This window comes from Delphinus delphis, chromosome 18 (genome assembly GCF_949987515.2).
Source record: "Delphinus delphis chromosome 18, mDelDel1.2, whole genome shotgun sequence".
Lineage (NCBI taxonomy): Eukaryota > Metazoa > Chordata > Mammalia > Artiodactyla > Delphinidae > Delphinus > Delphinus delphis.
In genome coordinates, this window is record NC_082700.1 from 13,939,066 (window position 1) to 13,966,247 (window position 27,182).

At 39.8% G+C, this 27,182-nt stretch overlaps 2 protein-coding genes across 2 annotated transcripts in view; one reads left to right on the top strand and one right to left on the bottom strand.

Moving 5' to 3' along the window:
* The window catches only part of PROSER1 (proline and serine rich 1), a 28,585-nt gene extending 12,602 nt beyond the window's left edge, over nt 1-15,983 (bottom strand). Inside the window, exons 1-9 of the mRNA XM_059996088.1 lie at nt 15,164-15,983; nt 12,078-12,143; nt 9,679-9,747; nt 7,633-7,727; nt 6,552-6,645; nt 4,619-4,729; nt 2,623-2,706; nt 1,163-1,241; nt 460-555 (exon numbers count right to left, since the gene is read on the bottom strand). Coding sequence (XP_059852071.1) covers nt 460-555; nt 1,163-1,241; nt 2,623-2,706; nt 4,619-4,729; nt 6,552-6,645; nt 7,633-7,727; nt 9,679-9,747; nt 12,078-12,143; nt 15,164-15,208 — 739 coding nt within the window. The 5' untranslated portion in view covers nt 15,209-15,983. The remainder of the gene's footprint in view (nt 1-459; nt 556-1,162; nt 1,242-2,622; nt 2,707-4,618; nt 4,730-6,551; nt 6,646-7,632; nt 7,728-9,678; nt 9,748-12,077; nt 12,144-15,163) is intronic.
* A 459-nt stretch (nt 15,984-16,442) lies between these two features.
* Nucleotides 16,443-26,250, top strand: NHLRC3 (NHL repeat containing 3). The gene is made up of 7 exons (XM_059996089.1): nt 16,443-16,666; nt 16,876-17,034; nt 17,338-17,485; nt 19,871-20,071; nt 20,828-20,919; nt 23,370-23,482; nt 24,076-26,250. Exons 1-7 carry the CDS (start codon nt 16,583-16,585, stop codon nt 24,326-24,328), a joined length of 1,050 nt encoding a protein of 349 aa, XP_059852072.1. The 5' UTR covers nt 16,443-16,582; the 3' UTR covers nt 24,329-26,250.
* Nucleotides 26,251-27,182: the final 932 nt, after the last annotated feature.

Sequence of the window (27,182 nt, forward strand, 5' to 3'; positions counted from 1 at the left end):
GGTAGGTATAAACAGGTGCAGTCTTTTTGGAAAACAATTTGACAAGATAGAGAAAAATATTTACACTTCGTATCTTGTATTCCCAATGGGCCCAAAGAAAAAGGCTGAACTGGAATATGCTGGGGAGGTTCAGCCCTCCTGAGCACCTTCTTACAAGCCTTTCCTTCCCACGGCAGACAGAATGTGCCCAAATGGCGACACGCATTAAGTCGGTGATGCTTTTCCACAGCCTGTCAGTTTCCTGCTCATGAAGAATGGTTCTTGTTTCTACAACCTGCTCGTGTTCACACATGTGGGCCGAGGCTGCTTTAGTGGAACCTGTACGTTGCACTCAGATCCATCATCATGCTCCGGGGCTGTGCTCCCTGTTAGGACACCACCGCATCCCACAGCTGCCCCCTCCAAGTGTACCATGTACAAGTTATTGACTTTTAATACCCCGTAACGACATGATTTTACCTGCTGCTACTGGATTAGGAGTATATGGAGGTGGCGGGGGCACACCTGGAGCTATGACATTGGCTAATGGTACCAGACCTGCATTGTTATAAGCACCTAAAATAAAAAGATAATAGAAAAAAATATATAAAATTTAGCATCATTCTGAGTTCAAACTGTATTGACGCAGCTATCTAATTTATTTCTAAAACTGTTATATAGTACAGTTGCATTTTACACAGAGGTTTGGGTCTATGGTTGAGTGAAAAGTGAGATCAAATGAGACAACCAGAGACTTCTATTTCCCACTGCAGGCTCACTCCAGACATAACTCACTGCAGGGCATGGTGGGCAGAACCGGCCAGATTTCAATTATCTGCCTTTTCTGTCAAGCAGACACACTCGGCCTTTTTAAGTTAAATGCATTAATGATGCCTCTGAATACCAACTATCAAAAAGGGATTCAAGATGATTTACCCATAAGCAAAAACCCATAAAAATAATTAATGATGAGAAGTAATATACAATTAATTTATCAAAAGGAAAATATCCTAAATAAACTCTGTCTTCTCCATTGTTGCAGACCAAGACACACGGCAAAATAAAGCTCATGACAGCATATTTCATAAGTGCTCCAGATTTCCAAAGTACATATATCAACATTTACTTTCAACTTAATAAAGAGCAAAAAGAAAAAAAAGTAAAGTCTGAAAGAGCGCCTTACTTGGTGCAATAGTTGCATGTGGCCGGCATGGAGGTATCGGATAAGGAACGGGTTTATGTGGATTGTATGTTGAAGGAGGCTAAATGAGGGGGAAAATACAGCAGTTAGGAGAAAATCAAGTAAGCCGTCTCCTGGCAAAACAAACTACAACTTGTCTTTCAAAACATTTAGGCCTAAGAGGCCAAAAATGCCCCAGCATATCAAATGCCACTGCACTAATACATGGTACAAATGAGGAAAATGGCTTTAATAAATGTGGTTCCTATTAAATTCCAAAGATAGATCCTGCCAAAGACTGCTTGTGGAGGTATTTATTTTTTAATTTCAGTTGTAAATCATCTCCAGCGAAGGGCCAAACCTTACCCTAAACAGCAGATTCTTCTCTGACCCAGTCTATATTAATCCAAGAATTCCTATCTCCTCCTATGGAACAGCTTACTCAAGAACTTCCAACATCCTCCTGAGAATTCATCTTATCATTCTTACCCTCTTTTCTCCTTTTGGAAGAAAAAAGCACTATTTCCTTTAGCATCTGGCGTTCTGACAACTCTAGTAGAACGTAGACTGGAATTATGAATTCAGTAACTTAGTCTTTTTGCCTTTTGAAATCCACAAATCTTTCATTTTAGAGTTGATAGAACTTATGTAAGTAACAAGGAACATTCAAAGGGTTGATCTCCAGAGAACCGGAGGTATCCAAAGATAGGCCACATGCTGTACTTTTAACTACAGAGAGAGAGAGAGAGAAAGACAGAGACAGAGAGAGAGGATGCTAGAGCACGCACACCCACTCGAGGCGGCTGGCACTCACGCTCCTGCAGCAGAGGGGATCCACTGGTGGTTAGGGACCCAGACTCTCTCTAGTGCTCATAACGGCAGCCCTGGATGACGTACTAGTCCTGCGTGAGGGCTATGATCTGTGACTACCTTGCTATAAACAACTGCCACTGGAGTTCTTGGCAGGTGGGCAGGCGGGACTGCAGAGTGGCTGTGTGGAGGCCTCCAGTACGTCAGCTCCAACAATCCTTCAACCCACGGGCTTCTCTTCTCCTGTTCAGTTCATATTCCAATCAATCATTCTAACCACTCCCTTGAAAATACTCTCCGCCTCCTAGCTCCATTCTTACTTCACTAACACTAATGCTAATTCAGCCACTAAACCACAACCTTCGTTAAAGTGAACTCTCCGCACTCCACATCTCCAAGCAAACAGCTGAATGTGGCTGCAGCAAAAAGTAAAAACAGTTCATCTGGTCTACCTTTAAAATAAGCCATTAAACCTCAATAGGGCCCTTAACACTGTTAAACAAGTTTACTATATTTCCCTAGGCGATTCCCTTTCCTAGAGTTTCTAGTATACTTTAAGCTTCACAACACAAAAATGAAACTTATGCCTTGAATAGACAGAAAACTAAATGTAAGAGTTAAGACTTGTTCCATCATTTATTTTCTAAACATACTGGTTTGGACGGTCCGAGAATCCGTGCAGCTATTCCTTTGCCTTCGTTGGTACACTCTTCACCATCTTTCTTCAAAGGGGTTCCCTATTAAAAAAAAGAAAAAGGAAAGATAATTGAGACTTAAAAAAACCCAAACAAACCCAAAAGCAAAAACAGAACAAAACAAGACATCCACTGTATTACACAGAAAAGGATGTAACTTGGCAGGAGATTAAGGACTTGGATTGCAAACCCAATCCTGCCCCGGCTGCCTGATGCTGACAAAGTCCTCGACCCTCCTCTGCCACAGAACCCTCATAACATGTACAGAGGTAGAAGGAAACACACAGTACACATGGAGATGACAGAAGAGGATAAAGTATGTTCTAATTTTTTTGGGCTTCCCTGGTGGTGCAGTGGTTAAGAATCTGCCTGCCAATGCAGGGGACACGGGTTGGAGCCCTGGTCCGGGAAGATCCCACGTACTGCGGAGCAACTAAGCCCATGAGCCACAACTACTGAGCCTGCGCTCTACAGCCCACGAGCCACAACTACTGAGCTCGCATGCCACAACTACTGAAGCCCGCGCACCTAGAGCCTGTGCTCCGTAGCAAAGAGAAGCCACCACAATGAGACGCCTGTGCACCGCAATGAAGGGTAGCCCCCGCTCGCCACAACTAGAGAAAGCCCGCATGCAGCAATGAAGACCCAACACAGCCAAAAATAAAAATAAATAAAAATAAATAATTTCATTAAAAAGAAAAAAAAGTACATTCTAATTTTTTCTCTGTGCAACAGGAACAGCCAGAGACAGACCTCCAGTGTTACAGTGTGTAACGCTCAAAGAATCAAAAAGAGTTCTTGTATTACAGTTGAAAATAAGTAATAAAAAATGGTGTTTTCTATAAGCAGTAAGTGTGATAGCTTATACTGACCTCATTCAAGTCTGCTGTAATTAACAGATCAAAATAAGTTGACACCCTATTACAACGTGTCCCCCCGATAGCATGTATTTTAAATGGTACATACTAGTATGGAAGCCAGCTTCCAAGGTGGCCCCCAGCGACCCTCAGCTCCTACTGCCCTTGTGCAGCCCTCCAGTCCTTTTATACAGAACTGACCTGTATAAAAAATAGGATATTCCAGAAATGATGGCCGTTGACTCCCAAGTCTGAGTGATAAGAGAAAACACAGCTTCCGCTGGCCTTCTCCGGGGCTATCTGCTCTGGTGGAAGTCGGCTGCCATGTCAGGAGGTACTCAAGCAGCACTAAGGAAAAGTCCTTATGGCAAGGAACAAAGACCCCCTGCCAACAACAACACTAATTTGCCAGGCATGTGAGTGAGCCACCTCGGAAGCTAGGCTTGTGTTTCAATCAAGCCATCAGATGACTACAGCCTCATGAGAAACCCTGAGCCAGAACCAAGCTAAGCCTTTCCTAGATTCCTGATACATAGAAACTGTATGAGATACTAAATGTTTACTGTTTCAGTCCACTAAGTTCTAAGGTTATTTGTCACACCGCAATAAAAATATACCATTCTATGAAAAAATTATTTCACGAAGAATTCTGAGGAACACTGGGTGATACAAAAACAAGTGTATTTCTTACAGGACTTCTCAGAGCCTTTATTATGCAACATGATTCTCCAGGAAGGAGACGCTGCATTCAGAGTTTCCCAAACACACTTAACTGTGAAACTGTCTGCAGAATACCGAGAATTTGAGAAATACTCCTTTACTACATGTAAATCAGTGCTTCTAAAATACTTGGAAAAATAAAACCAAATCATCCTCTTTTCCATTTGGCTTGTTCTTCTCTACATTTTACGCAAATAGTTTAATACAGCTTATGTATGAACTTTCATTCAGTAGTGAATCTATGAATTACGCTGCTGACATAGCAAAATCCCTTTCCTTTGTAGACACATCATCAACTGGCATTTTCTTTAAATATCATTAACTATGCTCAATTTCATATGAAGAGGTTTTGTATACAGCCACAAAAGTATACTTACTGGGAAAATTCCATTTATGCGACTAGGTTTTCCTTTGGGATATGGATTTCCTGGGATTGTTCCACAAGAAGATATCATAGCATGAGGAGCTTTGCAGCCTGCCTTGAAAGCCTGTAAAATAACAAAGAAGAGGGTGGTTAAAAAAAAAAAAAAAAAATCAAATAAACTCACAAATTAAGTATTCTGGATGTTGGGAAGCCCTGCTAAATAACATGAATTAAGGAACAGCATCACATTCAATCTGTTCATACATCAATCAGCACTTCCACTGGTGAACATGACCAAAATTAATAAGTAAAATCACTTCATTTAATGGAATTATTTAAATGGTATTAATGTTTTTAATGTCACAGATAAGACTCCTATACAAAGATACCGTCACAATGGATTTTGTAAATTGTGTGCAAAGAAGTCCATTTACTATTTGATATGTCTCATTTCTCCAACGACCAAGAAATAACACTGTCCAACTCAATAAACACCAAGCTCACATTACAGGTAAGGCAAAGAGAGCACAGCCATGAAAGAGACATGCTCCACTCTGAAGAAGTTTACATAACTTAGTGGATAAGACACAAACAACAACATGGGACACTGGGTGTCCAAAGAGCTATACTGATGAAAAAGTAAGAGTTCTCTGGGTACCAGTGTTCAACATAATGTTACATAATTATGAGATATACTGAAGGACGAGATCTTGGTCTAGCTTATTTATTATTGTGTCCCCAGCTTCTGAAATGGTGCCTAACACATACTGAATTAGTGCTCAATAAATATTTATTAAAGGAATGAAAAGCACTGTAATAGGTGACATATATTCTAATGGATCTATACTGTATAAGAATATCAAGTTAAATATATATATGCTGTATTTTATAGGTACATATGATATTATTAGCTATATAATCCAGCCCTGTACTAAACATGCCAACCCTAAAAATCATCTCAATTTTTGGCTATTATAAATACCAGGGTGAGTGCCCTTATATATGAATGTGTATGTTTCTATTTATTTCCTTAGTATAAATTCCTAGAAATAGAATTTTTGGGTCAAAAGGTACGAACATTTTAAAGGCTCTGCAAGTTTGCCTTTCAGAAAAGTTGTACTAATTTACATTGATTAAAGGACCTATTCCACAGAAGACTCAGGTCCAGATTATTTCTGAGATGGGAAAGTCACATGATCAGAATGCTTCATAAGGAAGAAAACTACAGTAGTAAATGCTTAATGCCTTAAAGAATTTAGTCAAAAAACTCGATGAAGTTATTAAAGTAAAGAAACGTGGGCTCAGATCTTGCTTTTGCTACAATAACTTATGACTAAGGCAAGTTCTCCACTCTCCTGCGCTTCGTGGAGGGCGTGAGGATTAAATACGATTGAGCTGCAGCTCCTAGGGGAGCAGTCCATGCCTTCCTCAAGCAGGTTTCTAATCACTAATTCAGTTTCCAACCATCACAATCCTAAGAAATAACTACCTTAAATGACGAATCAAGTTTTCTAGGCTTGGACAAGTACTACTTCCCCCACTCTTACAGATTTTAAATTAAAAAACTGCAGTCTTGCTTTGTTACTCATCTTTTATGAATTTGATGAAAATAAACCCGATGACAAAGCAAATTTAAACAGTCAAGTTCCTAAATACATAAAATGAAAGACAAAAGCTTGGAGCCATGGCAGAGCTACCAAGGGACCGAGAATAAACACCCCATGAGGCTCACGCTGAGGGCTGGCTTCTCACTCTCAAGCCGTCTCTTCATTCACCAGTGTCCCCCCGCCGGCCCCAAAGACTGCTGGGGTGTCATTCTTAACCCATCACATAACAGCACTCAGGTTATTCAACAAAGTTAACATAGGAATAAGACTGTACTGTTTTCTTCATCAGCATTCAGAAAAACCAACATACCATTTATAGAGCAATCTTGAGGAAATTACCTGTTCAAGCACTCTCTTGCACCGTTTCTTCTCAGACATATTTATCCTGAACAGATCTTCAATGGGACGAGAATTCTGTGCATCAACAATGTTTCTACCAAGCAAATACAATTTAGCTTTTCATTTAAGAAGCTGGACACACAAATTTAATACATAGATATATCTGAGTAAGCTTTTCCCCATGACATAATGAGGAAAGTATGATTATTTAGTTTTAATTGGTGAATGTAAATAACATGTTTATATGAAGATGGTAAATATAATAACTGAACTGACATTTATCTGGCTACCTGAAAGTAACAAAGTAATATTTCAAATAAAAATCACTGTTTTGAGATTCTTGCAAATATACCCTCTCAATGAGTGTCAGGAGAGCTACTGGCAACAGAACAAACCCACGTGCTAAATGCCTAAAAATCATGGTTGATCTAAAAATGAAGTTTAACCTTATGCTTCATTTTAATTTTGTGCTTTTTGTGGTCATTTACAAATATATAAGGGACTTAAAAATGCATATGCTGTAAATAAACAGCAACTTCTAGACTCTTACATTATAGGAGAGTAGGTTCCTTTTCTCTTACATTCATCACAATCCTTTCTCAAATGTCGTGCTGGGTGCTTTCACACATCTTACAGTGTGTAAAGTTCACATCCCTACTAAGTAGATGAGATCCTTATTCTCACAAATGAGGAAAATAAGATCCAGAAAGAGTAAGTATATATTAAGTCAAAAAAATACACGTTGTCAGAACGTGGAAGAACCCATCCAACTATAAGTCCTCTGGCTTTGTCACCAAGCCTTTCACGTTATTCAGAGTGGGAATGCAAAGCAAGTCACCGAAATGCAGACAAACTGAAATAATTAAACTCGATAAGCCCCACTATTTTATAAGTTATAACCATGTGTAATAAGCACACTAGATACTTAGGTATAAGAATTCAGCTCTATGCTTGCATAGTTTTATTAGAGTTCCATTTACTAACATAATTCTGATACATTAACATACACTAATGAGTTAAAAAGCGTTTAAAAAGTCTTCCAAATTTTTCTCCAATGAAGTAAAAAGAAAGAAATACTTACGAAGCTAGCAGTTCAAGAGCAACTAGTTTGTCTTTACTGAAGGTGAAACAGTTGAGTATATTGACCACTTCTGCTGGGTGAACAGCCACCATTTTCTATTAATACAAAAAATAATGAGAAATTTTTTCAACATGAGAAATTTTCATGCAAGAAACTGCCTTTTGGGGGGAGTGTAATTAAATGTTCTTAATATAAATATTTGAGATGAAAACTGCTTAATCAAAAGTAAGTCCTAACAACTGTGTGAATTAAAATTAGGCTTTTCAACATAACTACTTTAATTGAAGAGCTAAGTTCTCCTATGTGCTCCTTCTTATCCACATTTCTCAATATGTTCATCTATGGAAAAAAAAATTTAGATGTTCTACTTTCCTCAGAAAGGCTATATGAAAAGGGATATTTACAAATATGAGAGACATGCTGCTTGAGAAGTTAGAAAAAAATTATATTCCTCAGTTAGAGTGCTAGGTACACCACAAGCAGAACTACCTAGTGAAGTCCATGGCACTGAATAGTGTTATTAAAGAAAGGTACTCCAATCACATCATTAGAGGAAAGATGGGTTAAACAGGTTTCTTTACTGAACTTTCTTAAGAGCCTTGTTAACGTGCACTGTGACAATCCAAGACTGTGTGGACTGTTACATAATTTATTTGCCTAGGATACCTATATCTTTGAAAAGCAGGTCAATTTATAAATGTATGTTAACAGTGCAGGAAATTCAAAAGCAAAATCAGGATAAGGAGACCAGTTAGAATTAACTGATCAACAAAAGTGGTTTTCAAACACTTTAACTCCTGTACCACCAAAAGAACTGGTAAAGCCATATACCCCATTGCGTGTTTTTAAATTGACATCTAAAAATTTTACCGGAAGTTTTACGTACCTGCAAAAGATAGATTTCCTTATATGTAAGTTTATTACATATTTCTGAAAACCTTGGAACTACTGATCTAGTTCATTTACTTTATGAAAATGTCCATAACAGAACCTGTCAGTCAGTCTTCAGCAGGAAAACAGTCAAATCAGACTTACTCTGTCTATAAGTGCACTATGGTGTGCCTGTGCAGCCTTCTCACCTCTGATTTTTAATTCTAAGGTAGGTGGATAGGCAAGCCAGCCTAAGAGCTTTGTCATGAGTTTGCTGTCCTGATAAAATAAGGCAAGGTCCCCATCAGTATTTCTTACGGAAGCTCTGTTTTGCTCTCCCTCTCAGGATAGTGCATTGTCTCTTTGGTCCTTAGAGAAAGATTTTCACCCCTAGCTGATGGGTGAGACAACCTTTTTTTTTTGGTAAAGCAGAAAAAAAGCTATTGTAAAAGAGAAGAAGCACTAACAGACCCAGCACTTTCTTAGGCAAATTAGTTTAGGAAGCTAAGGATTGTAGATTTCCTTAGAGCGATCAATGCCTGATACTCCCAGGAAAATCTTCCTATACAGCCAGGTCCTGTTTGACTTTGATGCCTCTGTTAATCTAGGCTCTAGAGCTGTGCTATCCATATAGTAAGTCGCCACTAGACACGTGTGCCTGTTTAAATTGAAATTAAATAATACCTTAAAAATACCCTTCCTCAGACAGATGACATGTTTTAAGTGCACAAAAGCCACAGGTAGCCAGTGGTTACCATAGTGGATACAGCTGATATAAAACATTTCCATCATTGCTGAAAGTTAATTTGGACAGTGTTGGTCTAAAAAATGTAAGTATAAACCAGTCTGACTATTCTTCTAAGACTAAATACAAGAGGGTGAAGATATACAAAAATAAAAGTAAATAAAAATACTTAAGAATTCAAGCCCTGTTTTGCTTGCTTATAAATATTTTCTACTCCAATCTGCCAATTAGGACCCTGTACAATTTAATAGTACAGTACATACGATTTAAATTTACAAGTTTTAATTTTTTAACATAGTTATTTTGAATAATCAAAGTATAATGAAATTTAGCGTATCTAATGGAAACAAATTACAACTTGAGATGAATTAGAGAAAACTAGGGGAGAATTCAAAATAGTTAAATTTTACATTCTAAGGAAAAATACTTACATGCTGTAATGCTTTCATTGCCTTCAACTGAGGCTCAGCCCAGGAGAAATATCTCAGTAAATCAACCACCTGAAAGCAAAGAACTAATTTAGCTCTAATGACAATGTGTTTGCAAACATTTCTCCAAGATGTATTTCAGTACTTTGAATTACTATTCAAAGTGTGCCGCCTAGGCCCCAGGGATGAGGCATAAGCATGACACCAGAGTTCAGACTGGGCTGATGGAGTAGCCAAGTGCAGCTACTGAAATTTACATCAACTGAAATCAAACCAAATCAAAAACTCAGTTCCTTACTGGCACAAGCCATATTTTAAGCACTCAACAGCCATATGAAGCTGGTAGCTACCATGATGGTCACTGCAGAGAGAGAGCATTTCCACCATCACAGAAAGTCTTGGACAGCATTGGTCTAGAATAAAGGAAAGTATAAGGTACAGGAAGAAGAAAGTACCTGAAAAAAAGGAAAGCTGGAAAAGTACTAGATGGAGATAAAAACATCGCGTAGGAATATAAAGATATAGTACGAATGGAAAGTTTCAAAACATTTAGTGGAGAATAACAGTTTTAATCAATCACAAAAGGGTGTTCAGTGGTGTGGTTTAGTGTAGGTTCACTAACTTCTACTCTTTAACTCACATCTGGAGGGCATACTCCTCTTACTTAGACCAGAGATCTATTCCCTAGAAATGTAAGAATCACCCTGAATCATGCCGGCAGCTTCTAAATGGTAAGGCATTTTGAGAGCACAGCCAGCCAGGCTCTCTCCCACTACCACCAGCGAAGTTCAAGTGAATGAGGGAGATACTGTGCAACAGCCAGGAAGACGTGAGCAAACGCCACGATCACAACACTGAAGTCTCTGCGTGGTCACCACCACCTGGGTTCACTGCCTCTAAGGACACCCCAAAAGGGGAAAAAAAGACTCAAGACGAGAGGGTAATAAAATCTGGGTTAATGAATTATTTTACTGTGAGCTCCTAAAAACGTGTTAAGGCTTCAATTATTCCACAAAGCGAGGTTAATGTTAGGAACTGGTGTGGTATGTGAAGAAGAGTAAAAAACACTTTTCACTCCTTAGTGAGAGATACATAAATAGCAAACAAGTATTGTGGGTACTTTCTACACAATTTTCTAAGAGTGTATGCCCTTACTTTTATGAGAATAATGTTTTTACTATATAGAGTAAATGCTACCTGGGACTTTACCAACCATAAAACTTTATAACTTATCATGTATGATTATTATATTATAATATAATAATCATTATAATAAGCTTAGAAGGTCACACTTAGAAAGTAGCTTGATAAAATTTTTAATAACTTTAGCAAAGTCATTAAATTTTTAGCAAAGTCATTAAATTTCCACAGTAGGAAGTTATCTACAAAATTTCACATATATACACAGAAACACAAGAGAAGGAAAGAAAAGCTATCAGCTATGTGAAATTATAAATCTTTCTCTGAAACATTTAAATTTTTAAAAAAGCATAAGGCAATTTTGAAAAGTAATGGGATAGCTGCAAAACCCTCATTGAATAGGCAGCAACACGTGCCAGTCACAAAGCAGCTTTGAGGACTTCAGTAGGCAGAACTACAGGCTTAAAGTTATTCAAGTTTTGAAAGTCTTGAGAAACAGATGAAAAGTTGGAGCATTTACTAACTCAATCTATAGATTCATCCACTGTCTACCCTACTCACGTTCCCAACCTTTTCTGTTCTTCAGATGTACATTTCCATTTCTGGTCTATTTCTCTATCAAGTATTTTCCAAGTATCTCTTGGAAATCCAGCTTTCTCTGCATATGTGTGTGTGTATATATGTGCAAACCTGTTTGTCAATATCAGCAAACTCCCCCTAAAGTTGGGTGAAAGTCCCCACTAAACTACCACACTGAAAGTATCAGTCTTCTGGCAATTACAGAAACTACTTATTAGACACTACTTTTTTTTCTTATTTGCTAGAATTTTTACATAGTGGCTTCATGTAAGAACATATATCACCATTTGTTCAAGTTTTATAAAATGTAGAGAATTTTGCAATTACTGACTCATAAATACTGTACAATTTTGGGTATGTTTACCATTAGAAGTTTACAACATATGATACTGTGCCCAGAATATAAACACTTTGAACTGCTTTCTTCAGACACTGCATTTTAAAATCATGTTAGCATATGATATCGTGGTGAAAGTGGGTATGCTTATAAACTATCCCAACTATAAATCATGTAAAGTTTTCTGCTAAAACTGAAAGCTTCTAAAGTTCCTGAATAAACACAGCAACAAAGTAAAAGCAATTCTGAACTTGACCAGCAGGTAAATAAAGACACTAATCAGAACATCAGTGTGAAAAAAAAAAGAACAAAAAAAATGCTGTTGCTTAAACAAATAAAGGAATACCTGTTCACTGGAGAAATATCCGTGCACATATTCAATTGCTTTTAATTTGTACTCTGTCAAAACAGCCTAAAAAACATAGAAAAACAGAATGAATATATGTAATCATACGCATATATCAAAACTGCCTAAGCAACTCAAACAGCGCTGGCACAAGGAGGCCGATAAAGTCACCATGGTGATGTGACATTCTACCTTCCCAAGTTCCATGCTGTAAGGGATACACTGAGACAGCCGGAAAAGCCCCTGGGCCTCCCTACTCACTCCTACAAAGGAAGGGAACAGAATTGTGAGAGATATGATTCGACATTAACAGAAATTAAGTATTCCTGGAAAAGTAACTGCAGTTTTAAAGCATCCAAAATCCAACAAGCCGTCATTTTTAAGGTTAAACGTACTACCCATCACTCATTCATCAGATAATTATTTATTGCACACCTATATGTGCTAAGTGATAGAGAAACATGGATAAGACATGGTCTAGTCCAGGCTCTCAGTATTTCTACAGGGATGTGAACCCAGGAGCCAATCTGTGCACCTGACGCTAACTGGCAGTGCGGCCTCTGAAAGGCATTTTAATTGCCCTGAGAGCCTCCTCACCAATCACTACCCACCTCAGTTACTGTGAGGATTAAAACAGTTGAGAGTAGATGTGACACATAATAGGGAAGTTCAGAGAGGAGTCGATGGCCTTGACCCAGCACTATCTAGCGCCCAACGAAATCATGTATTATCTCCTTGCAACTATATGCTAAGCTTACAGATGGAAACACCAGACTATCAAAATTTGGTAACAACTACTCATTAAAAATCCACTAATCCCCTTTGTATGGTGACAGATGGTAACTAGACATATTGTAGTGGTCATTTTCTAGTATACAGATAAACACAGGACAGTGTTGTAGGTCAGTTACACTCCAGAAAAAGAGAAATCAACTAATCCCTTTGCATTCACTACAAAATAATCGTATTTGTACTTTTCACATGCATCATTCTGCTAAGAGAAAATACTACGACCAGTCAACAGAGAAACACATCCAGGGAGCTCAGTAGCTGAAATTTCACTGAAAAAGGGGAGGGAATGGTATTCTGGATAATGTACTCTTGGGAGTTCGAGTATTATTGCCATTATTGGACACAATCAAAAGCAAGTTTCTGGCCCAAATCCTGGACTGTGTTGATGCCAAGTCATGTCTTAATTTTTTGATCAGCACCTGAGAGGCCCAGCTGTATCCCCAGGCACAACACCATGGCACTCAGGAGTCAGACTACCCAACTTTGAACAGTGCTCTCCTCCCTCACCAGGTGGGTAACTTTGAGCTGGCTGGTTAACCTCACAGATACTAGATCTGACCTCTGTAAAATGAGGGTTGTTAGGAGGATCTAATCAAATAACGCATGGAGAAAGTGCTTAGAATAGACACACTCAGTTAAGTGCTCAGTAATAAATGACTATTATTGTTATTACCCCCTTCTTAAAAAGCAAATTAAATATTGCTTTTTCCCCTCCTTTCTTCTCCCCTCCTATTTCTTTTTCTAGTGTCTTCTTACGTGGCTTTGTTTTAAATGACAGTTGTGACAGCCAGTATTACCTACAGACGTAATGGTGACATTCAGAAAGATACTACCTGGTTTAAACCGACTTACATTTACAAAGTCTGAGAGCAATTTTTAAAAAGCCAACAGTAATTCACACACTTAGATATGCTTATATATTCATCCCATTTTAATAGCCTAATACTATGTTGATGTATCTAGTTATTTGGCATAGACAGCAAAAGATGTATTTTGATTTCAGACCAGAAATAAGGACTTAAGTTGCTATGTATTTGACTTTAATCTCTGGAAAATTTCCTATTCCCCTCATTAGTAATTACTATGTCATCTTCCCAGAGTTTAGAAGGGAGAGAATATGCAAACCAACACTCTACAGCTTCCAAAGGTAGAAATCAACTGGTCTACCCGAACAAATTATTTTCTCATAAACCGTAGTTAACATCAGCTCATGAACAAACTGTGGCAAATTCTAAGCATATAATTATCAAGCTAATGTTTTATTGCAAATTTTCATTGGACAAATTGGGTTTGCAAAAGAAGAAATTCAAAAAATCCTTAATATCCTTACAAATGTAAATTTAACCTAACACTCAAATTTGACGAAGAAAAAAGCTTTAAAAAGGATGAAAGAAAACAAACATTTTCCTTTACAGAGAATGAAGAAAAACAGCATGTCCACAAGCAATTTTATTAATAACTTCGTAAGCTGAAATAAATAATAATCACCAGAGCACAAGGTAACAAGTCTTTTCGCGTCAACAAGGGTCTTAAAGATATGAAAATGGCGAGATAATTGCCCGGAAATTCTAAGCAAAGGACCCTGTATTAGCATAAGAATGGTTTGTCAGTTCTTCCAGGTTTAACTTTGTAAACTCGTACATTTTGCGCTTGAAATAGTGTTAGGCTCAAGGGTACATGCCAAATTTTTTGCTGTCCGGTTCATTCTGGGAGGTAGGCTATGCACAATAGCCTCAAAATGAAGCAAAAACTTGAAAGCAGGAGAAAAAAGTTTTGAAATGTGAGTGAGTGAAGCCCATTCCTAAGAATGACTTTAAACTTAATGCCACACTTATTAGGACACTAATTTTGTCCGGCACGGGCAACAAATATAGTCCGCTTATACTCAGATTTTAAAAACCTGTGATAATAACTACCGTTAAAGAAACTCCCTACGCTATTATCTCTAGTTTTCACTCACTCTTACGTTACTAAAGAGGAAATCGGTTCAGAAATATTAAAATCACTTATCCGAAACTACAGAGCTATTAAAGATTTGTAGCGGGTTTCGGAACCAGGGGCTCTGAATATAATATCCGCAACACCGCACTGATTCTCAAGAAGTTTAGCGTTAACATAATTTCTATTTGTATCGTGAAATATATCAAGATTTAAACTCCTACTCTACACGTTAAAATTCCAACCAGTTTTGCAATCCTTAAGCCCGTATTTTACACAATCTGCACGCAGTCCCTCAAAGAGAATCAATCACGAGAATTCGTAGCTCACAGATTTAAGGAATTAAGTGCAATTACCTTTCTAATTTCATCCAGCACCGTTTCAAAGGACTTTTTGTCCATCTTGACTACTATCTCGACGAGAGGAGTTACAGTTTCAATTACAAAACGTTCATCCCTGGTCCGCTCCGATAGTAAAAACGTTTACAGCTGAGAAGAAAAAAGACTCAAGGAGCAGAATAAAGGATGCGAAGAGGTAGAGTACTTCAAACGCTGCAAAAATTTCTAAAAGTGCAGACTTATAAAAACTTTTTATTAAAAACAAAACCCGTCAGGCTTCCCCAGCTTCTTTACACAAAGCTTCAGGACCCCCTCGGGGAAGAGAAACCCGAGGTTCGGTGGCCGGAGGCAGAGCGTCGGTCCCCGCAGCTCAAAGGCATGCGCTGCCGGGGGAAGGTCCGGAAGCCGCCTTCCCGAGTGGAGCGGCCCGGAGAGCAGAGGCACCCGCGCCCCGAATCCCGCGGGCGGCGAGGAGGGAAGCACCGGCTTCTCGGCCCGCACTTGCACCTCGGCCGCCGCCGGCCGCCCCTCACCGCCGCGAACCGGGCCTCATGGCCCGCCTCGCGCTCACTCCCAGCAGCTCCGCCGGACTCCTGGGTCCCGTAGCCCGGGCAGCAGCGGCCTGGCAGCTCTTTGTTACCAGCTGCCACCGCTTCCGGGAGCGGGCCGGCGGCCGGCGAGCACCGGGAGCCGGGCGAAGGGGGTACGGTCTCAGGTAGGGGGACTCCCGAAGACCGCAGCGCCAACGGCGCCAAGAGCCCTTCCTGGTTACCCCCAGAGCTTCCCCCGGCTCGTGGGGTCCTTCAACGGAGCCCGTCGCGCCAGAGTAAAGTCAACTCTGCGCCGTCTGCTGAAGCCACTCTTCGCGGAGAGCCTGTGGAGGGGTCCTGGTGTGGGAATGTAGGTGTCCATAGCGGATGCCTGGATGTCTCGGAATTGGATGAAGTTGAAGTCTTTCCCAGAGCCTGAAAGTTATTAATCAAACCTTAATTCTAAGGTGTGACTGTGCTAATTATTGGTTGTTAAGTCTGAATTTAAAAGAATGAACGTCGAGTAGTTAAGGCATATCTAAGGGCGCCCCGATTTTGGTGGACCGGAGAGGTCCACAGCGTGGACCGTCCGAAGGGTGGTCACGGGGTAAACCCGGGGCACGTGACAAGGGGAGGGGAGGGAGGGAGGGGAGGGAGGGGAGGGAGGGGAGGGGAGGGGCGGGAGGGGAGGGGAGGGGCGGGGGGAGGCGGGCGGTGGGAACGCCCTGAAAATCCGGAACCCCGGTTCTGATTTTCTTTCGCCCTGGTCTTTGCTGCCTTCTGGTTCTCTCCTAGGCTCATTGGAGCTAGGAGCTCAGTGCAGCGACGAACCGCGTGGACCTGAGGTTGTCCGGGCGGCCCCCAGCCGCCTGCCTATTTTCTTCCTCGCCAGGATTCCTGTCTAGTCATGACGAGATTCTGGGTCTGCGTAGCCGGCGCTGGCTTCTTCCTTGCGTTTCTGGTTTTCCATTCTCGATTTTGTGCCTCTCGGGTGAGTTGGATAGTGAGGAAATGGCTGTCGGGTGTGTGGATAGCACTGTGGGGAGACGGTCTTGGGATGGAGGTGGCGCTGGTTCTCTTACTAGTTCATCTCAGAACCTGCACCGGGGGCCGAACCGCCGAGGCGTTGCCTGTTTCTTAGCGTTAAAACGTGTGTAATATGGTACATCGCCATTTTCCTTATTTTCTCTTCTTTCCCAGCTCCCGTTACCTCTTCACTTTGCTTTTAAAATTTCCTGGAGACCTGAGGAAGCCCTTTACCGGCTGGATGTGGATTGGCCTAAGTATTCAGAATACTTTACTGGAGCAACATTTTGTGTTGCAGTTGACTCCCTCAACGGATTGGTTTACGTAGCCCAAGTAAGTAAAATTGGGATTTTTTTTTTTTAGGTTATGGATACAAAGAAAACAGTTTTCCTGTCTCACCGAACTCAGTAACTGTATACGTTTATATTACGCCAATTGTAGAGTTCGTTTTTTGAGTTAAAGTTAATACTTTGGTTTTGAACGCGATAGAGATTAATATTGTAAGGTTTTGTAGATGGTTTTTTAAACGTTCCTAAATTCCTCGGTTAACCTGTAATTTTTGTTTCTCTCTGCCAAAATAAAGATTGCTTCCTTAAAAGTGATCCTATCTAAGCCGTTATTTTTGTATACCTTCAGAGAGGGGATAACATCCCAAAGGTATTAGTGTTCACAGAGGATGGATATTTCCTACGAGCCTGGAATTATACAGTTGACACACCTCATGGTATATTTGCAGCCAGTACACCACATGAACAATCCGTCTGGATCACGGATGTAGGAAGTGGTATGTTTAGTAATACCTATTAAATTATCTTGCTAGAAATCACATCTTTGCCCATGTTCTTGCTTGTCCATTTTAAAATCAGAGTGGCTAAATCTAATTGTAATTCCTTTAATGATTTGTGAAATCGCTTGTTTCTAAATCTTTATATTGTGCTTCCGTAGAATCAAGACATTTAACAAAGAGGCTATAATTATTATGATCTTTCCTTTAAGTTGTCACAGGGCTTTTGCCTTTTAAAATATCAGTTGCTCTTCCTAGAGTAGATAATTCTAAACTTCTTCTGTGAAGCAAAATAAAATGGCGATCTCTGAAAGCTAATGAATGGAGTCCTTGCCTTTAGTTTTCCTTTACCACTTCTCTTTCAAAAGAAATTATGCTGATAACAGAAATTATAATAGGCTAAGTGCCTAATAGTTTTAAACAGATCTCATGTGACAATATAATGAAAAATCTTTGACTTCAGTTCTTGCTATTGAACCACATGCTTTAAAAAGTGAAAAAAAATTATTCCAGGTGAAACAAAAGAGAGAGAGTGAAATTATGCTGAGAAACCAGAACTGCTTTCTTGCCCAGAGTAGAAGATCTGCACAAACTGCTGGTAATGTTTCTGAAATCCCACTGACATCAGCATGTCTGAAACCTTCCTTCTGTTGAATATTTTTAGTAGAATGTGCTGCAAAACAAAGTAAGCACAGTTGAACTTAAAACCGTGAGATAAGTTTTCAGAGATAACTGTTTGCTTGTGCTTGTAGCTTAAGACAAGATGGTATAAGAGATAACCTGGTATTGTCTTAGGATCTCCGGAAGGAAAGAGATCTTAAAATATTTCTAGTCTTGTCCCAGTTATGTTCATGGCTTGAAGGTCCTTCTGTTTCCCCACTTCTGGTTAATTCAGATACCGTTTTGAAATTAAAGAGGTCTCAGTTTTTGTAAGAAGTGCCCTTACCACATCTGTTCTCAGAACCCAAAAGATTTCTGAGCCTCAGCCCCGTGACCCATTTATTTAAAGCTGTATTTTGGATGGTAAGATTTTGGTTAACCCCCCAAAATCTAAGTTATCTCTGAGTTCATTGTTAGACTCTATGAAATTTGATTATTTTCACTTTTTATTTATTTTTTTTCTTTTCTGGATTCACTGTTAAAAGAGGCCATTACTTTTTAGTTCGTTCCATTCATGTGATCCTTTTTTATAAAATACTTCACTGGTTCCCAGAAATAAAAAGAACACACATGATCTCTCCATTCTTTCCATAATAGGTTGTTTTTTCACACACAGATCTGAAGACAGTTTTTCTATTCCTTCCTGTATTTCGAAGAATAAATTCTCTTCAGTAAAAACATGGCTGCATATCATAGCCATTAAAAAAAAAAATTTACTGGTATTCTATTTCTTTTCCAATGCCTTAGAGACTTTGTAGTTTGCTTTCTTTAATGTTTTGTTCTCTTATTATTGCTACAGACTTCAGCTCAAGTCTCCAAAACAAGTATAATAATAAATACAATTGTCAAGATAGGATTGTAATGCAAGCTGATTCACTTTATTTCCAGAGACCCCATTGTTTCGAATTTGTCATTTGAATGCCTACCAGTTAGTTGGTCTTGCTATGCCTTCAAGTTGGTTTCTGTTAACTGCTTTATAGTTTTTCCCTATTTGTAAATATTCCACTTTATACTTTTGCTTGTAAGATAATTTTAACTCAGAGAAGTTTCAGTGTGAGAAGATAATATACTGGTGATTTGGAAAGATCTATTCCTTTCTTAGGAAAGAAAAGCTAATGGGTTGAATTTTGTATTTGTTTCCACTAGGAGAAAATGTAGCTTAAAAAAGTCAGTATTGTTATAAACCAATGTTACCGCAATAAAAAAAAAAGACTTAAAAAAATTAACACAAGAATAGATGTAAATGAGTTTTATAAACAGAAGTTTGTATTATAAAGAACTTTTTCAGTCACCCACTGAAATTGGAGATCTGCCCGTGAATGGCTGGAATAACAGTTTTCAAATATAAGTTGTTCGTTTTCCAGATCCTTCTTAATCTTCTTATACAAGTAATGCTTATTCAAGATCATAAGATTAAAAGAAGAAAATGGTGTACCAGTACTTTTACATCATGAGCCTTCTGTTTAAGGAGTCAGTTTTTTTTTTTTTTCAGTTTTATTTGGATTTAGAATCTTACTTTGGAGTACCTGAGGTTTTAATTCATGAACGGATTTGGCTATAACTAATGAAGCTCTATTGCTTGTCAAATATAACATTTAATTATCTGAGCCTTTTAACTTTTTATTGCTATTTAATTCTGTTACATTTTTGCTCTCAGCTTACCTGAAAAATGTGAATGTTTGTACTATGGTTATATATCTGAAATGTGCATGTCTATCTTTATAGGACTCTACGGTCATACTATTAAAAAATACAATTCCTTTGGTGATCTTGTTCAAGTTTTGGGTACCCCAGGCAAAAAAGGCACTGGTTTAAATCCCCTGCAGTTTGATAACCCTGCAGAATTATATGTAGAAGACACAGGGGATATTTACATTGTGGATGGAGATGGAGGATTGAATAACAGGTTGATCAAATTGTCCCAAGGTACGTGGCTTAGTTTTGTGTGGTATTATTGCAATACTTTAAAACTGAAGGAACTTTTTGGCCAATCGAATATAAGAATGTTACTTAATAAGTTGGACTTAATTTGTCTGGTACTCAGTATAACTTCAGTCTTTGCCTCTGTCTTCACATTTCCTTCTTTGTGTGTCTCTTTGTCTCAAATCTCCTCTCCTTTCTCTTATAAGGGCACTAGCCATTGGCTTCAGGGTCTGCTCTAAATGCAGAATCACCTCATCTCAATACCCGTAACTTATTGGAACTGGGGCCTTTGCAGATACAGTTAAGGTCACACTCACGGCTCTGGAGATTGAGACTTGGACATATCTTTTTCTGGTGGGGCTGGGGCGAGGGACACCTTCAACTCAGTACAGGGGAACTAAATAAGATGGCCTGTGGAAACGTAATTTTTAAGCTCAGAGGAATGGTAATACCAAATAACAGGTTGGTTATAAGGGGAACCAGTTTCAGGACAAGGTTGACATGAACCCTAAACAGCGGTTTTGAGTTATGAAAAATTCAGGTGGAAACAGTCATTAAAGAAGCAGATTAATTGCTTGAAACAGGGAAAGAATTTTTGTAAGCATACAAATTAGTCAAATGGATGTATAAACAGAAAGCCAGGAAAACGTCAGCTGGGGGTATAACTGAATACTTCGTAACTTATGACATAAAGTATAACATGTAAATGCATAAGGTATTCTGTATGTTGTTCTGACCATATATGTGTACCATTTATAGATTTCATGATCCTTTGGCTACATGGAGAAAATGGGACAGGGCCTGCTAAGTTCAGCATTCCTCACAGTGTTACAGTTGATTCTGATGGTCGGGTAAATATACAGCGTCGCTGGGGACTGTCTGAATATATGGGGGTGGTGCAGAGCATGGATACGTGGGCACACGGGAGTGTCTAGACATTTGGATACGTGTGTATGTTAGTGGATGTGTGTATCTGGGTATGTCTGGGCAATTCCTCTGGGTATATACACATACTCTCTTATAAATGTTTGGGTCCTATAATGAAGTTCCCCAAATATTTAGAAATGAGCAAAATAGATCACCTCTGTCACTTAAAGGATAGAAGAAACAAATAATGGAACAGGACATAAGTGAAGTTGCCTGAAAAAAAAAGAGTTGTGTTGAGAACGTGTTGATCAAAAGGGAGATGGAAGAGGTTAATCTTGGAAGCTTGAAAAAAGGAGTGACCAGGCACACTCTAGTTCTCCAAGTGACCTAGTTCTACTCTGTCTGAGGAACAGAAAGCTTTAACCAACAAATTTCAATTTCTTTTGTTCCCACCTCCATCTGTCCGCTACCACCTCTTGCTTTTACACACCTTTAAGCATACATGTTGTCTCTTTTGGGGAGTCACCTTCCTGTAACCAAACCCACCCAAAATGTTTTATATTAGTTTCTCCACCTGTTTTCCTGTAGTAGCCCTTACTCGCCCATTATAGTAACCATCACACTGTAAGGTGATGGTTAAATTGTCTCCCCTGATAAGCGTGTAGGCAGTGTGAGGGCTGGAACTGCATCCCTTCTGCTTTCTGTGTTAGTGCCTAGCACGTAGGAGTCATCTTACATCTTCGTTAAATGACTGAATGCCTTGGTGCGCAGTGGATGCATCAGACTACCTTGGCTTCACGCCATTAGAAATTTCATTCATTTCCACTTCTGATTCTGTGCTCAGCAAGCAACCTTCTGATTATGACTTGGCTTCCTATGTTAACAGAGAGAGAATGTTTTGATCATAAAATGTGCAAGTATTTTGCATTGTAGATAGGAAGATAACTGAACATAGGAACGTCATCTGTAAATTGGGAACTGGAAAACTGGAGTTCTGGTTTTGCACATTACCCTCCTGAACCTGATTAGCCACTCCCCTCATGGGATAAGAACAAGGTCAAGTTTCTGAGTCGGCAAGACCTAGACCCAGGTCAGTTCACCATGGTGAGGAATGTCCTTGGAGGTCATTTGATGGGGATCCTCTAGCATCACCAAGTGATGAAAACCGGGCGTGTTCATTTCTGGACCCTTGTGTTTTTATAACGACAGCAGCAATACTGTTGTGGCATTTAACATGATTAACTCATTTAATCGTCGCCTCAACCCTATGTGAAAAGTTTATTAGTTCCAGAGTTAGACTTGTTGTTTCTTAAACCAGGTTTCTCATAATAAAAATCTGTTGAGTAGGAAAGATAATGCTAACAACCTATAGTGTCATTCAATCCAAGGGTCTAAACTGTATTTCCTCCTTGGCCACTTATCTAAGACAGTAATCCCAAAATCCTTAAGGAACCTCCTCTTTAGTAAAGAATCATAGATCAGGAAAAGATCTAAGAGATAACCTTACTTAGGGATCAATAGCCTTTCTAAAGTGATACACTGAGTCTTTATTTGTTTCTGACTAGAGATGAATTCAGTGGCTACCAAAACTCACACACATTGACAAAGACTTAGTCAGGGTTACTCTGAAGAAATAGTCCTGAATCCACAAATCCAAGAACTCCAGGGATCCTCAAAAGGGGGAGGTAGAGGTCAGCACGTTTGGCCCATCCTGTACATATGCTGCAGGTTGCATACATCAGATACAGTACACGAAATGTCATTTAGGTCCAATCTGCCTTCCTGTTTATAACAACAGTTTCCTGAAGAACCCATGGCAGCCTATAGCAAACTTAAATTAAACCTACTGTTAGCCCGTTATCATGCTTTATATGTCACTAAAATCTCCCAAGCTTCCTCTTTAGTTTGGCACTTTGGTTTGGACCTTTGGACACACCCTGGTGAATAGCAGGTAGAGGTTTAATGACGTGATACGAGTGAGCAGCTGGCTTCCCACTGGCCTGGGGTCCTAAAGAGCAGGGCTGCTTTTCTATGTCTTTGTCTTGTTAGCTGGCCCAGGAACCAACAAGTCAACAGGACTCAGTGTCAGCGGTTAGAGGAGGGAATGAATGAATGCTGTCACTTCTCGGTGTCTGCCCATCCTCTGCATTGTAGTGGAGTACTCCAGCTTTCCAGTTAGCCAGATGTTTAGTATAGTAGAGCACTCTAGGCTTCGGGTTAAGACGGATGGCCATACATGGCTGTCTTGCTTATTGTAAGCTCTGCTTAGAACAAAGTATTTAACTTCTCTGCATTTGAGTTTCTTGTCTGAAAATGGGGTTTTTAATATTCTCTTCTGTGAGGTCCTCTAAGTCCTCAATGGGAGTTTATGAAACTAATGAAAATAAACATTCATTCTCTTCCCCTCTTCTTTTTTCTTTCTTTGGGTTCCCAGGTGTGGGTGGCGGACCGAGGCAATAAAAGAATTCAGGTGTTTGATAAAGACACGGGGGAGTGGCTAGGAGCTTGGAATAATTGTTTCTCCGAAGAGGGACCTTCTGCAGTCAGGTAATCATTTCTTTTTGTTTTAAAATGCTTGTTTGATTTGGTTTATGTTAAGTTTCTCTGAAGAGCTAGCTGAAAGTTTAGAACATTTACTGTTAATTTTAATCAGGGAAAAAGGAGAAGGAAAGAAGTTTTCAGAGAACATGTAATCATATTTCAAATCCCAGGCAGCGTGAATGTGGTTAAACTCCCAGCACACTGCGGGATCCAAGTATCAGAGATAATAAAGCCTGGACCTTCCTACATCCTCTGCCCTCGAGATGCAGTTTATTTTTAAACAGAGAATGAAAATAAAAATCTTGAGTCTATAGTTTCAGACCCAGCCTGACACCGATTCTCCATTAGTTTCATCTCTGTGTAATATTCCAATATTGTTAATTTTAAAAACGTAAACTAATCTTTGGTTAAGTCTGTCATCACAAATCTCTTGTTCCCTGTGAAGCAGAATCAGATCAATTTTCAAGCCCCCTTGAAAGAACCCTTCAGCAAGCAGGTCCTTACTGTTGTGTAGCACTGTAGGGGATACACATGTCGAAAAAATAAACATTTGTGTTAACTTTGCCCCGGTTGATTATGTGACATGTCTCCCTCCTTAGATTTACTCCCGACGGGAAGCACTTGATCGTAGCTCAGCTGAATCTGAGCCGGCTCTTACTCGTGGCGGCGCCCCCGGTAGGAAGCATTGGCGACTGTTCGGTGATCAGCACGATCCAGCTGGCGGATCAGGTCTCACCTCATCTCTTAGACGTCAGTGGGAAGACTGGAGCCATCTATGTAGCAGAAATTGGAGCAAAACAAGTACAAAAATACGTCCCTGTGAAGAGCTATTTCTCTTCATTCGGTTCGTAACTGTTTCTTTCCCTGAAGGTCGTTTCAAGTGGAAGTTCAGATTCTCAGCTTTGGGGCATTCTTGTGACTTCATTTCACACATGAGTGCGTAAGGATACTTTATGAAAGAAACGTAGCTCTAATGAAAAATGGGGTGGGAAAGCGGGACTAAGGTGGTAACCCAGTAATTTGCCCTATAGACTCATTCTCGCTGGGGGTGGGGGGAACACAGGAATAAAAATGGGTTTGCAGGATAATTTATTGAATTTCACATAAACAACACAAACCTTCACTTAGTAAAAAATGAACTGCTTGAGAGATGGGGTCAGATGGGGTCTTGATTAACGAGAACCCACAGAGTGCCAGGTCCTGAAGATGCGGGAATGAGCAGGCAGGGTTGTCTGTGCCTTTGAGTAGCTTATAGTCCACGAAACACGGCAGCAGCAGCGCACCAGGGAAGTAGGACTCTCTGAAGGAGGGGTGTTTTGTCTGAATCGTGGAGACTTTGCAGGGGAGTCCGTGTGAGTTCCTCAAGCTCCGTTTGAAAAGCAGGAGGAGAGAACGACGTCCAGGTACAGATGTTAAGAAAAGTGCACGCTTGCTGTGAACTTCGGGAGACTTTATTTTACAGGCCCAGCTTGGCTTTGGTCCTTTAGTCGTAGGATACGTAGTTGCATCCTTTAAGTGTAGGAATAAAATGGCTAGCGTCAAGCACTTTACCGAAAGGGGTTTTTACAAATAACTGGAATGGTTTTTAAAGGGAGCGTTAAAAATAGTTCCTCTCAGTGCCGCCACCTTCCTTCCTTCCTTCCTTCCTTCCATCCCTCTTTTTTACATGAACTCTGTCCCTTTCTAACATTTGTCTACCTCGGGGAAGTTTTAGAATTATTTATGGGAGAATGTGTGCCAAACACTTGGAGCTATTAAAATGAAGAATTTCCTACCCTTCTATTTCTATGTCTCTTTTTTACCCCTTTGAATATTGGCCTCCCAGTTAAGACCATTTGTTCAGTTTGTTCTAGTTCATTCTAGGTTTGGAAGGAACCTTGCCATATTACAGTCTTTCAGATCATTCTTCGCCTTTTCTCGCATCAGCCTCCATCTTTATCTCCGTGTTTCACTGTAAATTGTATGGCAAGTGAGAAATCTTGAGCTGACTGTCCTCATTACCTGTTACGACTGGGTCTGCTTTCCAGACCTCGAGGAACTTACACTTTTGTCATATCTTGATGCAGTTAGGAAGGTAAATCTACCAACAGGAAACCCTCTCCTGTGTTCCAAGGCCATTGATGTGTGTTTGTGCCACTGGTCAAGCTGTGTGATCTAAGTGAGCTGCCTTAGTTTTCTCTTCAGTGAAATGGGAACATCATTGCCTTTCCTACTTCAGGAAGGCTGTGAGGATCAGATGTGCAATAGGTACAAATGTGCCCTTTGAAATCTGTAGCTCCAAGTACATTAAAGTCATCTTATTAGCAAGGGTCCTACTAAATGTGCTATTTACCTGATACCAGCTATCAGTTTTGCCTTAATTTTGCATTTATTGCTTTTTTTCAAAGCGTATCCTCACAAATTTTATGCAGTTTAGCCAAATCGACTTGGATGAAAGGAAATAATTTGAGGTTTTATTTGTCTTGTTTCCAAGCCAGGACAAGAAGTGCAAATGTCTCTTTGAAAGAATATAGGTTAGATTTTGTCATTTCAAAAATGTTGTATTTAACTTTGTTTTATACCAGATTTTTATAAAACTTGCTGAAAGTATTGTTTCCATGTGTCCTGCTAAAAGTGTTTATTTTATTAGCATACTTGTAATCATGGTATCTCACTTTTCTCCTTTGGATTAATTGGTTAAATTAATTGAATGAGAAGTGTGTTGTATTTTCTATTAAAAAATAAAAGTTTTGGAAAGAATGCAATATTGTCTGATTTTCCAATTAAAGCTTGATTTTATTGTTATAAAAGCAGTCTGTAATTTCTTATTCCATTGAAGGATTTCAGCAATCATGAAAGCACAGGTTGAGAGTATATCCTCTTCATTCACAGTTGAAGTGAGGGCTGAAGTGTGTAAATATTGCTAGAGGTTGCTTAGAAGACTTAATGTGGCTTTTTCTGGGGGGGCTCCGTTGGGTCTTCGTTGCTGTGCACGGGCTTTCTCTACTTGCGGCGAGTGGGGGCTACTCGGACCCCTGTCTGCGGTGGCCTCTCTTGCTACGGAGCAGGGGCTCTGGGCGCACAGGCCTCAGCAGCTGTGGCGCGCGGGCTCTAGAGCGCAGGCTCAGCAGTTGTGGCGCACGGGCTTAGTTGCTCCGCTGCATGTGGGATCTTCCCGGACCAGGGCTCGAACCCATGTCCCCTGTTTTGGCAGGTGGATTCCCAACCACTGTGCCACCAGGGAAGCCGCCTTAATGTGGCGTTTAAAATGGTGGGTGGGTACAAATGATAGTAATAACTAGCTAACTATATTTTTGCATTAGAAATGGAATCTCTTTACACCTCTACTTTCTAGATTTATTCTGGGGGTAAAGGGGGAGGGTGTTCTAAGTTAGAAAACCAAAGGCTATAGGTATCTTTCTTAACCTCCACTACAACATTGGGTCTTTAAAATGGAACATTTGTCCATCAAAGAAACCATGTATGCAGTGTGACGATAAGCGAAGGAGACCTCTATGCTTTGTGCTCACGTCATATAACAGATTAAAAGACAACTTCAAGCAATGTGGCTGTTAAGCTAAAAGCAATCAAGGCCTAACTTTTGTTTTGCCTTCGTTGGTTTTAAAACATTGGATTTTAAAGCAGGATAGATTGGATAGCCAACATTGGAACGGAACTCTTTGACTTACTTCACTCTGTATGACAGACTCGAGGACCGTCCAAGGAC